The sequence below is a fragment of the Apteryx rowi genome, unplaced genomic scaffold (assembly GCF_003343035.1).
Source record: "Apteryx rowi isolate R43461 unplaced genomic scaffold, aptRow1 scaffold_132, whole genome shotgun sequence".
In the NCBI taxonomy this organism is placed as follows: Eukaryota; Metazoa; Chordata; class Aves; order Apterygiformes; family Apterygidae; genus Apteryx; species Apteryx rowi.
Window position 1 is genome coordinate 936,495 of NW_020447553.1, and position 16,350 is coordinate 952,844.

Below are 16,350 nucleotides of genomic sequence, written 5' to 3' on the forward strand. Positions count from 1 at the left end.
CTGCAAAATAGTAGTGTCCAACCCTCCCTCCCCTTCTCTGCCAGCCCCCCAGCTCCAGAAACTGAAGGAGAGAAGGGTGTTTTTGTTTTGTTTTTTAAAAGAAGACATTTAATTTGTTTTTATTTCAACTCAGTATTTACATCCAAGTCTAGCTCAGCCCCCAGGACGTGCTGGTTGGCCGCTGTGGAGGGAGCGTTTTCCTCTACTCCACAGCAGTGAGTCTGCCAAGGAAGTTTGCTTGAGAGCCGAGAGGACTGGGGTAAAGAGAGAGGTGCCCAGGCACGTGTGGAGCCAGCCTGGGTGCTCACTCAGTGTGCGCCAGGGAAAACTGACTTCCCGCATCAGGAAGAGGCTGTCACTCAAAACACTGAGCCCAGGACAGCCCGGGCTTGCGCTGATGCTTCACTTTTTGAGGCTTTATTGCTTCTGTGCATATACTGCCCACTTGCCCCTCACACGGAGGGGTAGACAGCTGTTGGGACCATTCCTAGAGGGAAAGGGCAGGAAGTGCCTCTTCAAAATCGATTTCACACTCAGTGACTGCTTAAATCGCTGTAGCTCCAGGCCTACCACAGAAGACTGGGAGGTCTTGGAAGTCTTGGCCATGAAGGAGTTAATAATAGAAGACACAACCTGCCATCTCCTTCAGACAGAGGGAGTCAGTCTCCAAGGCAAGGAGCAGGAAAGTCACCGCTCTGAGCCCAAGAAAACAGCAGAGCTCCAGCAGAAGGCAGCAGCCAAGTTTCTCAGACATCCCTGCAATCAAGAGAAGAGCCCTTCACACAGGGTCACTTCGGGAGCCCAACACTGCCCACATCTGCTCTCACCACCTGCGTGGTGTACACGCTGGACGCAGGCAGCTGGCCTCAGCCTCCTTCCTCGCTCATGTACCGCGTGTCTTCTGCGCGCCAGCTGGCCCAGTTCCTGCAGATCCCAACGCCTCGTGGAAAACAGGCTCGGCCCGCCTGCTCTCCCTGCCCAGGAGGCTCTGCAGGGTCTCAGCACCCATTCTCAGACACGGCTGCATCAAGTGTTACGGGTTCATGCTGGATCGCTGCTGCTGCCATGCTTATGGCTTCCTCCAGGCTCTGCTGCTCTTCTAACTAGGGGAGGAAAGACAGAGATAACACTGCCCTCCCAAAGGTGGGCTCAGTATAGGCCTGGTGTCTCTCAGGGCAGCCCCAGCAGGACAGGGGTGTGAGGAATCTAAAGTGGGTGACACAGGTGTGAAGCACAGGGGCAAAACAGGGAGACACTGTTGTGATGGGGACAGGCTGCCTACAAATGAGCGTTGTGCAAATACGAGGGGCCGCTCACGCAGGCAAGGCAGACAGCTGAGAACACCGGCTGTTGAGGACAGGATCACATACGTGGTGCTGATGTGACACAACTGGGTCAGTTGTTCAAGAAAGTGTTGGGGGGTACCACTGAGCTGGTGCCTGCTTTGCCACTTCCTGAACTTTCAGCTCTGTCCCAGCGGCASGTAGGCCCCCAGGAGCCCTCCCCAAGTTCTCTGCTCCACAGTTTTATCCTTACATGTCCCTGCTCTCCTCAACGCACAGGACATCTGGGAGTTAAGGAGCAAGCATCCCGGAACAGAGCAGATACGGCAAAGCAAGAGGTACGTGCTGAAGCAAGTGGGTGGATGGGGATGCACAGGAGGGAAGGAAGGGGAACACGGCAGGAGCAATGCTCAGGCCTGCTCAGGGTGCTGCATGGTACCTGCACTGCAATGTGGGTGCCATTGGCAGTAGCCAGCAATGCCACCTGCTGATGACGGGGGGATGTGATGGCTGATTCCTCAGACATGACTGCCCCAGAAGTGACTATTGTAACCTGGGAAAAGTTAAGATAAAAACAATCAGGTTTTAAAAGAAAAGGTGGCTCCCTTCTGGCAGGATATTTCTCTGCGTGGAAGAGGGAAGGCCCCACATTTGCCCGTACCGGCTGCGTCTCAGTGCCATCAGAGTTGATCATAGTCATGGTGTGTGAGCCATCGCCTGTGAGCTCTTCCTCAGGCACTGCAAGGGCACTGCTCTGTGTCACCATGCTGATTGCACTGCCCAGGGCCTGCAGGTCTTCCTGGGATAGACTGACCTGGGTGGGATAAAAGGGGATACTTTCAGCCAGAACAGCTTTTCAGGAAGCCTTAAGTAATTCCTGAGTTTAGCAACACAAATGTCTCAGTAAGGAAGAAATATTCTTTCTCTGCATGCAAGACCTAGGGCACAGAGAACTCAAAGGACTTGCCCAGGGTGAGAGAACAAGTGGAGAACCTACAAACCTCGAGTCTCTGGCTCTGACCCTTTGACCACACCTGCCCTTCCCATTTAGCATCTTTTTTCTAAGCTCTTAAGTGACAGCTTGTGTATCGCTGCAGCAGGCAGCGCCTCAGACTAAGGGGAAATTGTAGAGTTATTTGCGGCAGCTATTTTCCTTTGCCCTATGCCACAGAAGGAAATTTCCCCAGTCAGCACATGAGCAGCTGGTAGAGGGAAGTACGGCACAAAAACAAGGCTGCTGTTTACACACTGCGAAAAAACAACCTCCAAATCCAGCCTGTGTCAGCAGAGATTGGGAGCCACCTTTTGGCAGCAGTGCAGGAGGCGAGGGATGGCAGCGCTGCACACCAGCCTGGACAAACGCCTGCAGGAGCTCGTCTGCAGACTCACCGGAAAGCGAGTCAGGGACCAGAGGCCTGCGTTCTCTACCATCTGCATCAAGACAGTGGCAGTTGGGTAAGGCTATAAGGAGGGAGCCCTCAAAACAGACAGAGCCCACAAATCTCTGGGGTCTGCTTCATACTGAAAAGAGCCCTAAAGAGAACACCAAGGTGAGGCCCAAGGTGAGGCCCAGCCCTTGCGGGACACCCGTTTAGGAGCATCAGAAAGCGCTCGGGGGAATGCAGAACACAGGCTGGGTAAAAGGCAGAATCTCCCTCAAAATAACTTCTCCTTCCCCACACTCTGGAGGCTGTTAGTGTCCATACCTGCTGTGTTCCATCCTGAGAGATAAGCGAGACCTGTGTGGCCATACCATCATCATCTTCCTCTTCGTCCTCATCTTCCTCCATCTCTGACAGGAAAGCAATATGCTGGCTCTTCAGCGGGGAGCCTCTCTCAGCAGCAGCAGCAGCTGAGTCAGGGAAGGGGAAGAGCAAAGGGGGTGAGAGAGAAGCGCCGATCAGAGCAGGAAGGCACACATGTGCGACCCTGGGACCTGCCTGTTCCCTGAAGGGCCAACACAAGAGAAGAACGCACAATCATGGTGACAACACCCCCGTGTTGATCTGGGAGGAAGGATCTTTACCTCTCCCTGTACTACAGAATGGAAAGCAGTCTGTTCCCACCCCATGACATACAAACAGGATCACRGGGAGCCCTTTACTCTTGACTGCAACACAGATCTGGGCTTGATGGGGGAGAGAGGAGGCCATAGCACAGGCCCAGGTCCAAAGGAGGAGAGCAGCTGCGGTCTCTCGCTGTTCTCTCTCTGCTTTGCCACATGGTCTGACCCAAGTCTGCTGCAGGTGATGGGGAAGTGGTTGCTCACCCTCCAGCTGCTGCTGTTCATAGAGGGCCTGTTCACTCTCCTCCGTGGCCTCCAGCTCGCCGTGGCTGCTGCGCTTGTGCATGGCCAGCGTGGAGGTCTGGCGGTAGGTCTTCCCACAACTATTGCAGGTGTAGGGCTTGCAGTGCGTGTGGACCACGTGGTGTTTGTAGAGGCTGGAGTACTCCGTGAAGCGCTTTCCACAGCCCGGCACAGTGCACATGTACGGCTTCTCTCCTATGGCAGAGGCCACAGTGACTTTTCATGCTCTACCAGCCTCACAGTGCAGAGCTTAATCTGCTCACCCTCACCACACCCGGGAAGGGATTCCCCACCAACAGGGAATAGCTGGAGACAGAGCACAGGGATAGAAGGAACTATCATCAGCCCAATAAGGCAATTCCTATTTCCTTTAACTCCCCTGGCTAGCCCCAAATCTACACCAACAAAGCACTGCCTGGAAATGGTCATTTCAGTCCCATAGATTTGCCTGCTACCACATGCCATCCGTGCTGCCAGCTGGCTGGGGAAGAGGCATCTGTGTTTTACCCTCTCCTCCTCTTACCTGTGTGGATTCTCATGTGGTTCTTGTAATTGGTGGCACTGGTGAAGCCCCTTCCGCAGTTGGGCTCCGGACACATGTAAGGCCGCTCGCCTGTGTGCGTTCGGATGTGAACCTTGCGGATGTTGGATGTGGTAAAAGAGCGGCCACAGCCCTCAAATGGGCACTTGAAGGGACGCTCACCTGCATTGACAGAGTAACACAGAATGAGAGTCCTGCTAGAACCCAGCTACCTGGGATGCTCTGGACACCTGTATCCCTTTACTCCTCCACAAGTATTACACTACTGAGACCTCAGTTCAGTTCTCACTGTTGTGAATGCCGTGTGCTGACACATTTCCTCTAGCAAACAAATCATGACSCCTACTCTTTTGCTCTGCAGTTGGTAACAGAGCCAAGAATCCCTAGTTCTACCATCTACTTGTCTGAAGATTACTTCAGTTCTACCTTGCTTCATCCAAGATATCAAAAGGCATAAACCAGACAAAGACTGAAGCGGTACTTCACCTTGGACACCCTTTCAGTGGGCATCTAGGGGATTCTCCTCCTGCATTGCTCACCTGTGTGTGTTCGGATGTGTTTCTGTAGATCCCCAGAAGTTTTGAAGGCCTTGCTACACATGTCTTCTGGACACTTGTAAGGTTTTTCACCAGTATGCGTTCTCACATGGCTCTTCAGCCCATACCCTGGCAAGGAAAGAAATCACACAATTAATTTTATAATGTGGAGGAAGTAACATGGCAAGCTGTGTACCGCCTCTCAATCTACAAACTTTTGAATGTCTGGCCTGTGTCTAGGAACCTGAACRGGATGGAATATCCAAATAGCCTAACACCACCACTGAGAATTCATCTTCTTCCCTTAACTCGTTTTGTCTGTTCATAACCAATCAAGACCCAGCAATTTCACATGCTGCAATTCTTTCTCAGAAGTTTTTAAAAGCTATGCTTATTGTGCTCCGCTGGAAAGAAGCCAGGGCTGATCCTCTCAAGAGTGGTTTGGACTGGACAGAACAGAGAACTTTTGCAAAACAGAAACTGTTACCTGTAGCAAATGCTTTCCCACAGCTTGGGAAGTCACATGTATACGGCCGATCACCTGTATGAGCCCGTTCATGTACCTAGAACAGAAAGAACAGCTCTTTAAAGTGTGGTCCAAGACAAGGAGTGTAGAGGAAGGAAAGCAGTGCAGTGAAATCTAGGTGGTGGAGAGAATCTGAAGCGCTCTACTGGCTTTCACCATGGCCAACACATCTGGATCTCTCGTGGGTCAAAGTCTCTTCTCACTGACATAGTCCCATTTGCCTTTTCCCACATTAAAAATAAAACGCTTTCCCCTTGTTCTTCAAGGTCAAAAGCATCTCCCTAAAGACCTCAGAGAGAAACTCACTTTASAGCAATGTGCTAGTGCCACAGGGTGCCTTGACCTTTTCCCTGTGGGAACCCAAGCATGCAACTCTCCGCCCTTTGTACAGCACGTGTTCTGAGCCGGCAATGCAACACGGGGACAAACCCAATCTGAGTGACTGCGCATTAGCTGCTTTACCTTTAAATGGTGGGCTGTGGTATAGAGGCGGCCACAGCCTTTGTACCCACAGCGGAAAGCTCTACTGCCAGCCTGCTGCCCCTTCTCACTGCTGTGCACTTCTTCTTGCAAATCCTGCCAAGAGATATGTGGGACCTAATTCAGTGAGCCACCACAGCAGACTTTGCAAAGTTGACATGAATCATTTCCCTCCTTGCCACACACACGCACGCACACACACATGCACCTTCAGATATCCTCACAAAAACGTGTTCCTACAAACATAGGTTGTACACACATGATGCAGTCCAGGTGACAGAGCAGGCACCCGGGAACCAGAATTTCCCAGTCCCACCTCTGAGCTCACTGGGTATTCTTGGACACACAACCCACCTCTCAATGCTTCACCTAGCTCATTTGTAAAACCTACAGCTAATGTATTTGCTCATCTTGCAGGGGAGCCCCAAAGCTTTCTTAATTACTAGCCTGCAAAGTGCTCTGAATCACGAGGAGTTTAGCCTAGTCGCAGAGATGCATCACTGAAAAATTCAGACCTGGGAAGGGACGTCGCTGGAATCCTCACTCTTCGTACGGCAGGTGTTTGTTACTCCCTCCTCTTCCTCGTCAGATCCCTGCAAGCAAAGACATACAGCACTGTTCATGCCTCCCCGTACAGTGCAGAACAGGTKAGCAGCCCAAGCAGGAAGCCCAAGCAGCAGAGCTGCCCCACTCTTCTCCAAAAACCTGGGGGTGGCTGGTCCTGTCACAGCAGAAAGGTCTCCATCAGCRACCTTAAACACTGCCCAGTTGAGCACTATATTGGCACGTTCCCGGTAGCCCCTTCTCACGCAACGCTACGAGAATGGGAAAAAATGGCAGCACCCCAGATCACAGATGTTCAGATGGAGTATTGCAGTGACAACACATATTAGGATTTGGAGATAACTTAAGGGTTCTGAGGCCACTGTAACAGGGGGAAACAAGCATCATAACTCAGCCACTCCTGACATGTTAAAGGTTGGTCTTGAACTGTCGCCTGAATTGTTCATGGAAGAGAGTATCATAACCAGGTGATGTTACGAGGAATGTAGGCAAACAGAAAGAAACACCTACAAGAAGCATATAAAGCAAGGAAACAAAGTCCAAGCTGTATCATAGCAGCTCTCTGCTCTTCCCAGAACTGTGCCTGAAGTAGCTTAAGGGTAAAAGGCCCAGCACTCTGCCCGAATTAGCTAGGAAGTCCAGCAGGAGCCTGCCATGTTTTCAAGTCCTTAACTGTCAGCGACCTATGAGTGATGGCATTCCCACAGGAGCCATGTCCAGTTTCTCTTCTCAGAGTTGGCATTGCTGAGAAACAGACACACAAGGACCAACAAGGGAGGTAACTTAAACCTCAGGCCAAATGTGGACTACTACACCAGCCCCTCAGTGCTGCTGACAGACCATGAAAGAAGCGTTGGGCCCTCACCTTGCTGGCATACTGTTTTAATGCATTAATGGTCTCAGCATCAAAGGCATCATCTTCCTCCTCTCCAGCCAACTCCTCTAGCCCAGATTCTGCCTGCACTGCCAGGATGGTGCTGCCAGGCGGCACAATGACAGGACGATGTATGTAGGCAGTGGAGCCATCCTCCAGCTGGACCGCCTCGAAGGTGCTGGAGTTGTAACTCTCTGCGAGGGGAACCAACAAAGCCAAATATAAAAGAGCTGATGAGTGTCAGCTGCCGTTCATCTCCCCGGGCTACCTACAGCCTTAGAAATTCATAACGCTTCAGCAACTTATATTCCAGATGCTAAGGAAAAGATGGGGAATGCTTTTTACCTTTAGGTGTGTTGTGTATGTATGCCATACTGCCATCTTCCAACACCACTGGCTGCCCATCTTCAAAAGCTACAGACTCTAAAATAAAAGAAGAAAATTCACAAACCTTATCGGAAGACTCAGATGGGTTAGAAGGGATATGACTTTAGATGCTGAACACTACTGTATCACTCCCACGGAAGAGCACACATGAAACCCGCTTGCTTGCATGGGAAGTCTGCCGCAATTATAGGCTGTAAGATACCATCTGAGCCCTTCAGTCATGAATTATGAGGTTTTTAAGGCTTCATGCATAACTTGATAGCATTTCTTTGGTTGTTTGGGGTAATGCAGTAACCTGTATCTCACCAATTCCAAGATGCCAGGTTACATCCCAGACAAGATGGAAAGCTCTGGCACAGTGGTTTGTAAAGGAGAACACACACATCCCATGGCAGARGGAGCAGGGGTGAGAAAGACGACTCTTGGCAGGTTTGGGGGTAGAGAAGAAGATGAAGGGATGAAAGGAGCACAGCCAGGCATACAAGGCGGGTTTCAAACAACCTTCTGAGAACAAAAAAGGGAGGTGCCACACAAGGAGCATGAGAGAAGGAGGGGAGGATGGCCCAGAGCAACAGACTTCTTTCTACCTGCCCTTTTACAACAGCTCATCGTGGCTGGGGAGGATTCCTCCATGACACATGAAAGGAATTCCCATCACCCCTCAGCTTAGTTAATGTCACCTCATTTCAGAGCTGATAGGCCAATGACCAAAATGACAGGGCTTCCAACAGCCTTCCCCCTCTGGCCCCCTCCCCCCAAAAACTAATCTGGGGTAATATATATCTTATAGTTCAGAGGGAGTTTCTGTCTAGCTGCTCTCAGATCAAACAAACTTTGTTTGGGTTCTGTATGATTAACACATGTACGCAGARAGCATATGCAAAAACCACACAGCTCACTGGCCTTGCTCATAGTCTTGTGATCTGTTAGACTTGCAAACTGTGAGAAAGCCCACAGGCRAAACTCTTAACATTCATAACGTTTWACAAGCATGTGCTTACACCACCAGCAAATCCTGACTTCTTGTCGGCTTCCTGAGGATTTCACAGGAAACCATGCATCCTAAGTCCTTGCTCATTCAGCCTCAAAACCAGGGGCAAGACCAAAAACCACACCTAAAAAGATCCCTTAAAGTTAGTGCTGAGAGAGGAGGCCCAATTGCTGGGACACAGAAGATTTCAGTCAAACCTACGATGTCCTTCTAGAAAAAAAAAAGGTAAATTTAGGGTCCTCACCTTTCTGAACAGTCACCTGATGGATGTAAGCTGTGGTCCCATCTTCAAGTTCAATAACTTGCCCTTCAATCAGCTTTTCACCTGAAACAGTTAAGAAATACCATCAGAAGTGCTTGCAGAGTTCACGATCTTCCTGGTTCAGCAAGCTGTCCCCTTTGTTGTGTCTTCTCAAGGAAGCCAGTCACACAGAAAGCCAGTGAAACTGTTACTTATAAGCAGTTATTTATCAAGCCTTCCCCTGAACAGTGGTGGATGCACTTAATTTTCCATAAACGCTGGAGTCTCCCTCTCCTAGACAGGAGGATAAAGACAAAAAATCTCAGTCAGTACTTGTTTATGAGCTACCCTTCACAGCCCCTTAAGCCAATAAGCAAAAGAATGATGTATGCTAAGCATTTTAGATCTAAAGCAGAAACCAACCACACTTGCACTGCAGAARAACTCATTTGGGAGCTTTTAATGGCACCAGCAGCAGACTGAACATTTCTTTTCTTCTACTTTGGTTGAGGGTCAATTCTTGGAAAAGAAATTACAGGCCCTAAAAGGCTGAGCGTTGCTACTCTTGGTGGGTTGTGAAAAATGGAATCTTAAAACAGTGCAACTGTCTGAGTAACCTCTCACTCTGACAAAAAATTTCTATGATAACATTTTAGTTACCCAGATATCTGATGCAGAGAGGTCACTGCTCCAGCTCATTTGAACACTAGGGATCCAGGTTGCTTTCACCTAGTGGAAAGTGTTAGGGGTCATGAGACCTAACTGTTTTCAAGATAGCCCAAGTCTGTGAATATAACAAACTTGCAGTGAGTTCATATGGAAAAGAAAGCAAGACAGCAATCACAAGAACCTCAATGGTCCTACAAACGTGTTCTGTAGGCTGGAATATAGCCCACTCCTTTTCTCAGGAACAGTGGGTGGCAGAGGAAGGAACATCTTATGAACACCAAAACGAGGACAGGTGTTGAATTTGCACTGCTATCACTTCAACTAACAAACACTTAGCTCAGCACCCCTTTGAATGAGAAAAGCATTAGCATGAACCAAACTCTATGCTCCTTAGGGAAGTAAAACACCCTGCTTGATTTCAGGGGGAGTTTTGCTTGAACAGGGTGAACTCCATTTCCCTAGTTGTCCCTGAAGGAATGGGGCTCACTCCAGTTTGAGCCGAACTTCCATGTTATGCTGCAACAGCTCTCCTATCTCCAAAGCTTTATTTTCAAATCAGAGATATGTTTTATTTTTGCTGCATCACTCTCCTGTGCAAATTTAACAGATAACTGCAAGTTTCCTGTACGAAGCAACTGTATGAGATATCTGACGGCGTGCCAGGGGGACACTTTCAATAAGTCCAATTTCACAGGCTCATTCAAGACACTTTTAGATTTCATAGCCCCCCAAAATCATTACCTTTGACAGCCTGCTGAATGTAGGCTGTCGTCCCGTCACTAAGGGTCACTGCTTGCAGGCCCAAGCTCTCCATCCTGCCCTGATGACTGCTCCTCAGACATGAATTTCACTTTATTCAGTGTGCTCTCAGAGAGCGCCAGGAGCCAGAGCAAGAGATTTGTGGAACAATGAGTTTTAAGCCTTAAATAAAAAGAACATTGTAAATCATATTTTCTCCCAATGTATACTCATTTTTGCATACTAAGAAAGGCTCCAATGGCAAACAGTATTTTGGAGACTATAAGGGATTACACTGGACAAAAGATGCACCCCTTCCCATACCAATGGCATGATTTTTTTTTAAACAAGCAAGGCTAACAATCTATTCTGCTGACAAACAGAAGAGAAGGCTTATCAAAGTGGCGCAGACTTTTTCTAGAGATAGTGTAGATACCATACTTAACCCCTCCTTGACCCTCAAATGATGTGCAAGGAAGGCTTCCAAGTACTTTAAAGCCTCAACCTACAGGGTGAGGGTGTCCTGTGCTGCAAGAGAGGGACAGGATGATGAGTGGTGTCCCTGGAAGCACCTTCACTCTCTCCTCGCTTCCCTGTCTAATTCCCAGCCTTCTGAGGAGCAGGATTTCTGGCCGGGGGCAGATGATCTTACACCCAGCCCCCGGCAAGGACACGTTGCTAAAGCAGCACTCCTCTGATAAATTATCTTCCGCTGCAGCTGCAGGGGACTCTTTGTCAGTCATCTCCGAGATAGCCCAGTATTTTATCGCTTTTATTTCCAGGAACAAGCCCGACGGCTCTGTCCGCCACCGCAGCCCCCCGGGGTCGCGCTCGCCGCCTCACGACATGGCGGCGGCTGCGCCCCGAGGGCGGGGAGGGCGCCGGGCGCCACGGCGAGCCCCGAGGGCGGCGGCGGGGCAGACCCGGTGTCCTGAGGGCGGCGGGGGGTACTGAACCCCCCCCACCAGCTTCCCCCTCCGTGGCGCGGCCGGGAGAGGCGGCAGCACCCGCCGGGCCCGGCGGCCCCTCGGCCGCCATCTCCCCCCTCACTTCCCCTCAGGCTTCCCCCCCACCGCTAGCACCGACCTGAGGAAACCCGACGGGGCCGAGTCCGCCGCCTGACCGCCATGCACCGGGGCCCAGCCCCTGCACGCGCCGCCCCGCAACCTGCATAGCAGCAGCACTCCCTGCCGCGTTTCGGCCACTCGCCAACCCGGCATCCAGGTTCCGGGGCCGCAGAGGCTCCGCCCCCCGGGACGCGGCGCCTGGGCCCGTGTAGGGCGAGAAAGCCGCTGAGCGGTCAGGGCGCATGCGCGGCCATTCCCCGCATGCGCCATGCGCGCATTGACGCCGCCAGGCTGAACTTGCCCTCAGAGGCCTTGCTATTGCCCAGTTAGGGGAAACCACAGGCCTGTGCGCCGCCTTAGCAACGGCGGTGCCTCCAGAAGCAGCGGGGAAGGAGGAATAGGGTTAAATAAACTCCTTGCTGGCATAACTGCTGCCTTCCCTGCTGCACTTGTCCCTGGTCACGCCTGCCTGCCGACCCTGGCACCTCACACACCTGCATGTTTGTGAAGAGCTGGCAACCAGGCTACCTCCATGCTTAAATTTAATCACGGCTGCATTACTGGTCCCCGAGGGAAAAAACCTGGCTCACCCACAAGATATTGCACTCACAGGCTGAACACGAGGCCTTTTGAGACCTCCTCAAGAACTGCTCGCACCGGGGCTGCATTCAGGCAGTCGGCACACTGCAGAAGGCAGCTCAAACGTCTCCTAAAATCTGGGCTCTGATGCCGCTGATTTTCACTGCATCCTATCTCCTTCCCTGGGGCTGCTGAGGAGATGCAAAGGCTCACGGGCAGGTTTGGCCGTTTATCTGCGACGAAATCTCCGAGACTGCTGGAGGTTTTGTGCCTTGGTTAGGATGGCAGGCTGCCTGGGAGACTGCTGGTAGCAAAATGAGATTCCAAGGCGACATGCCCCCTGTGCCATCACCGCCGCCTCGATAAGTCCTTTAACCGACAGAGGAGCCCACAGGAGGGAGACGCTCCGCCAGCAGCCTGCGCCACACTCAGCATTGGCGCCGCCGCCAGCCCGCGCCACACTCCGCCCACCCAGCATGGCGCCGCGTTGCGACGTGCGCCCAACTCTCGCGAGACCCCGCCCCTACTTATAGCGCGCGTGGGGCCACCTTGCCCTTTCGGCCCCGGCGAGCCGCCGCCATGAGGTGAGTGTCGCGGCCGCGCTGCGCCATCCGCCGCCATCCGCGCCCGGCGGGGCGGCTCGGGCCACCGGCAGGGCCCAGGCAGCGGGGGGGAGCCGCGATCGGGGCCTTATCCCCCCCGCCGCGGCCTGCAGGCGCCCGATGGACCGGGAAAGGCCTGGGGCGGCCCTGCCGCAGCCCCCGGTGCCTGAGCCCGGCTTGTCTTTCCCCCCCGCAGCAGCAAAGTCTCCCGCGACACCCTGTACGAGGCGGTGAAGGAGGTGCTGCAAGGGAGCAAGACCAAGCGGCGCAAGTAAGAGCCCTGCGCCGCGGAAAGCGCCCGCCGCGCTTTAGGCCCCGGCGCCTGGCCAAGGTCCCGCTCCCAGGCCGGCCGGGCCCTCACGGGAGCGGCTTCTCTCTGCCTTCCCTCAGGTTTGTGGAGACTGTGGAGCTGCAGATCAGCCTGAAGAACTATGACCCGCAGAAAGACAAGCGTTTCTCCGGCACCGTCAGGTTCGGCATCCTCTAGCTCCCACCCAGCCTTCAGCCTGCGCCCCTCTGCCGCTGGGCCCCGCCGAGTGGCAGGGCAGCTGCTCRGCCCCACGGCAGGAGGGCGCAGTGCTGAACTGCCCGGGTAGTTCAGACCACCCCTCCCGAGTGGGTGCGGCTGGACGGACCCCTACCCTGGGTCTTAAAACATGAGGGGAGGTGTGGGAAGGCCGCTGTGCTGACCCCACCGACCTGCTGGAGAAGGCAGGTTAGAAGCTGTGGAGGAGGATTCCCAGGCACTGTGGTAAGGTATCTCTGTGGCAGCTCCCTTAGAGGCATGTGTGGCACTGACAGTTCGGAGTAATGCAGACCTTCTCCCATTCCCAGGCTGAAGTCGACTCCACGGCCCAAGTTCTCAGTCTGCCTGCTGGGGGACCAGCAGCACTGTGATGAGGCCAAAGCAGTTGACATTCCTCACATGGAYATAGAGGCTCTGAAGAAACTCAACAAAAACAAGAAGCTGGTGAAGAAGCTGGGTGAGTGGGGGCATGAAGTGGGTTCTTGGAGTATGCTGGCTAAYTTGAGGGGGAGGGGGGCTGAGTAAACAGTACAGTTGTTCCCCATACTCAGATTTCCATGTCATGGTTAACTGCAAGAAAGAGAAAGCCAACCATAGTCAGCCTTAAGTATCAGCATCCACATAGAAACTACYCAGAAGAGCCAACAGCCTGGTTTAAAAGGTCTGACAGAGCTGACTGACAGGTCAACCCTTCAGGGATGCAGGGAATATTGATTGCTCTTTCCAGGAAGAAGGGATAAAGGAAAACTGCTCCTTTCTCCCTGAAAATTTCACCCTTAGATGTTCCTTATTCTCCTGATCAGAGAGTCAGAGTGCAGCAAAGGCCAAGCAGAACTAGAGAGAAGCAAAACTTCAGTTTGATTTATTCCTGCAGTACTTAAGTGAACAGAATGGAATTTGCTTATTTTCCCTTGGTAATAGAAAAAAATAATTCCTTCCCTGCAAAGTCAGTCATTTTGATACACATTTCATGCAGACAAGGAAAGCTTCCCACTGAATCCAGGATTAGTCATGGAGCCATAAGTGATTATGAAGCACACCAATTTGACATAGGATGCCCYTGCTGTAAGCTAAGCCATTCTCAGATATAGGGTGTTACCTATCCACACATGCACAGAATAYGCTACAAGACTCCTGGTAGATCTCAGAGTTGAGCTTTAACCATAGTTCAGAAAATACTAACTTCAGGGAAATAAGGTACATTCAGTAAGTGCAGGGGATTGCTGGCAGGGTGTGAAGCTTGGTCCTGGCAGGCATGGCTGGTGTGGCAGAAGTGATTTCTAATACAGTATTGAGAAAAACAGCTTAGACTCAGGCAGCATTCTAGAAATGCATTAAGGTGTGTATTGAGGGAAATGGAGCAGCGCAGTTTCAGTTGAGCGCTCAAGCTCTGTGCAAGAGCTTGAGCACTTCCTTACCTGCATTTGTTCTCTCCTTGCAGCTAAGAAGTAYGATGCCTTTCTGGCTTCAGAGTCCTTGATCAAGCAGATTCCTCGGATCCTGGGTCCAGGTCTGAACAAAGCTGGGAAATTCCCTTCTCTCCTCACTCACAATGAGAAYCTGGTGGCCAAGGTTGATGAGGTCAAATCTACCATCAAATTTCAGATGAAGAAGGTAAAGAACATAGGGCTTTCCATCTTCAAAGCAGCTACATTCCCCCCCTGCTGTGGCAGATGGCCACTTGTATATGGTTGCGTTCTCTGGTCTGGACTGTAGGTGTCCCTGCAGCAGTTTCTTCCTAAAACAGCTGCTAGTGATAAGTACCAGTACTCTTCTGTGCAGCAAAGGGACACAATAACCAGAGTATTCAGCTGCTAACTGGAAAGGAGGAGTAATTTATCTGTGGCTGAAAGATCTTGGAGCAAATAATTAGGAGAGAGTCTTGATGTTCCAGTGCTGAGCGCAATTGGTCATAATTAACACTTCTCACAGTAAGTGGGTGACACTTACAGGGTGGGGCCTCCTAGCCAGACATGCCCCAGTGGGTTTGTGCMCACAGCAGTGCTTTGTCAGAGACAAGTTTGGGACTTGACTCTGCAAGTGAGCTTTGCCGCAGCTCTGTAGATAGCTGCTCTTACTGTCAAGAGATGTCAAAGAGAGCCAACTCCCTAAAACCAAAATAATCCTGTTCAGGCATTTTAATCTCATGGCAGTAGTCTAAATGTGACTCGGGGGTATTATTCAGAATTAACAGCTCTGCTAGCTGAGGTGCATCCTTGGACTCCAGCTGATCTAGGCCTGAGGGCACAACAACTGGAAGGGCACAGCAAATGTGATAGTTTGCAAATGCTTCAGCATTTTAAGTAACTGAGCTAATGATGTCCTGACACTTTTCTTGTCAGCTCGCTCATCAATCCTTTTGTTTTCAGCCTGGGGGGAGTGTTGGCTTACAAGCTTCCTCACAGGGCTGGCAGGCAGAGGCTTAGCCTGTGTGTGTGCTATGCACAGAAATAAAGTGCTGGTGGCTAGTGCCAAAACTAAAAGTGAAGTTGGCACCGTGCTTAGCAGTTAAGTTTGGAGCTAATAGCCTGTACTGCATTGGGTTAGTGGTTTGCAGGACACATGCCAGTGCTGCCTAATGAATACAGCATGGGAGCAGAGTTAAACTAGAGGTCTGTTCAGCAGCGTTACACATCCTTCCTGGGGCTTAGTTTTCCTATCTGGAAGATAGTGATGGTTGCTGCYTTCTGCAAGTCACCTTTGCACTCTGAGGAAGCCAGACCTGTGCAAGCTGATGTTCAGAGATTGCATCCRGATGCTACTGTGCATGTTCATGGGAGCCACATGGCAAATATAGTGAGCACTTTGAAACGTGGATCCATTGATAAGCTGGAGAAGGCATGTGGAGCTGATAGAACATGAGGTTAAGATCTGGAATGTTTGAATTTCCACTTCTTCTAGTATGAGAGCTATGATATGTAAAAATATAAGTTATTTAAGAGATTCTGCACTTGCKCTCACATGGTATAGAGGGGTTTGAAGCTGTAAGGATTATATTCCTTCAAGACTTAAGGAATCTAGTCCAAAGAGAAGTTCTACCAATGTTAAACTTGCATGTTTAGCCTGCAGATACCTGTGCAAAAACTACTACTGGGTTGTCTTTAACACTACAGCGGTTATGCTTTTAGCTTAGTTCTGCATTGCTGTGCCACTTTTGTCAGTCATTTAGCTGTAATCTTTGGTTTCCCTGAAAAGCCTCTACCTGGATGAGTGATCTTGGTGTCCTTGTCCCCAGGTGCTCTGTCTGGCAGTGGCTGTTGGTCATGTGAAGATGACAGAGGATGAACTTGTCTACAACATTCACTTGGCCATCAACTTCCTGGTGTCCTTGCTGAAAAAGAACTGGCAGAACGTGCGTGCGTTGTATATCAAGAGCACCATGGGGAAGCCCCAGCGCCTCTATTAGCTGGGCAACAATAAACTTTTAGGATACCTACA

General features: G+C 51.2%; 2 protein-coding genes across 12 annotated transcripts; one reads left to right on the forward strand and one right to left on the reverse strand.

Annotated features, from left to right (window-relative positions):
- Positions 1-104: 104 nt before the first annotated feature.
- On the reverse strand, positions 105-12,163 carry ZNF76 (zinc finger protein 76). 11 transcript variants are annotated; one of them, XM_026056702.1, is made up of 15 exons: positions 11,816-12,163; positions 10,142-10,321; positions 8,735-8,815; positions 7,458-7,535; positions 7,104-7,306; positions 6,190-6,267; positions 5,657-5,770; positions 5,156-5,231; positions 4,672-4,797; positions 4,115-4,294; positions 3,553-3,786; positions 2,990-3,135; positions 1,945-2,097; positions 1,723-1,836; positions 106-1,103 (listed from the first exon to the last, which is right to left on the reverse strand). In XM_026056702.1, the coding sequence occupies exons 2-15, from the start codon at positions 10,212-10,214 to the stop codon at positions 999-1,001; spliced, it is 1,761 nt and encodes a 586-aa protein (XP_025912487.1). In that variant the 5' UTR covers positions 10,215-10,321; positions 11,816-12,163; the 3' UTR covers positions 106-998. The 11 variants fall into 11 exon arrangements, 9 of the variants coding, with proteins under 9 accessions (XP_025912489.1, XP_025912490.1, XP_025912483.1 ...); XM_026056701.1 differs by having other exon boundaries at positions 11,700-12,163; XM_026056699.1 differs by lacking the exon at positions 11,816-12,163 and adding an exon at positions 11,225-11,331.
- A 121-nt stretch (positions 12,164-12,284) lies between these two features.
- On the forward strand, positions 12,285-16,350 carry RPL10A (ribosomal protein L10a). The gene is made up of 6 exons (XM_026056716.1): positions 12,285-12,368; positions 12,583-12,657; positions 12,777-12,857; positions 13,221-13,369; positions 14,354-14,526; positions 16,148-16,350. Exons 1-6 carry the CDS (start codon positions 12,364-12,366, stop codon positions 16,316-16,318), a joined length of 654 nt encoding a protein of 217 aa, XP_025912501.1. The 5' UTR covers positions 12,285-12,363; the 3' UTR covers positions 16,319-16,350.

Excerpts from the sequence above, each read along its gene's own strand:
- ZNF76 (XM_026056702.1), bottom strand. The coding sequence starts at position 10,214 with ATGGAGAGCTTGGGCCTGCAAGCAGTGACCCTTAGTGACGGGACGACA. Across the intron at positions 4,798-5,155 it reads TGGGAAAGCATTTGCTACAG|GGTATGGGCTGAAGAGCCAT; the intron begins GTAACAGTTTCT and ends TTTCCTTGCCAG. Across the intron at positions 2,098-2,989 it reads CTCAGGATGGAACACAGCAG|GTCAGTCTATCCCAGGAAGA; the intron begins GTATGGACACTA and ends TATCCCACCCAG.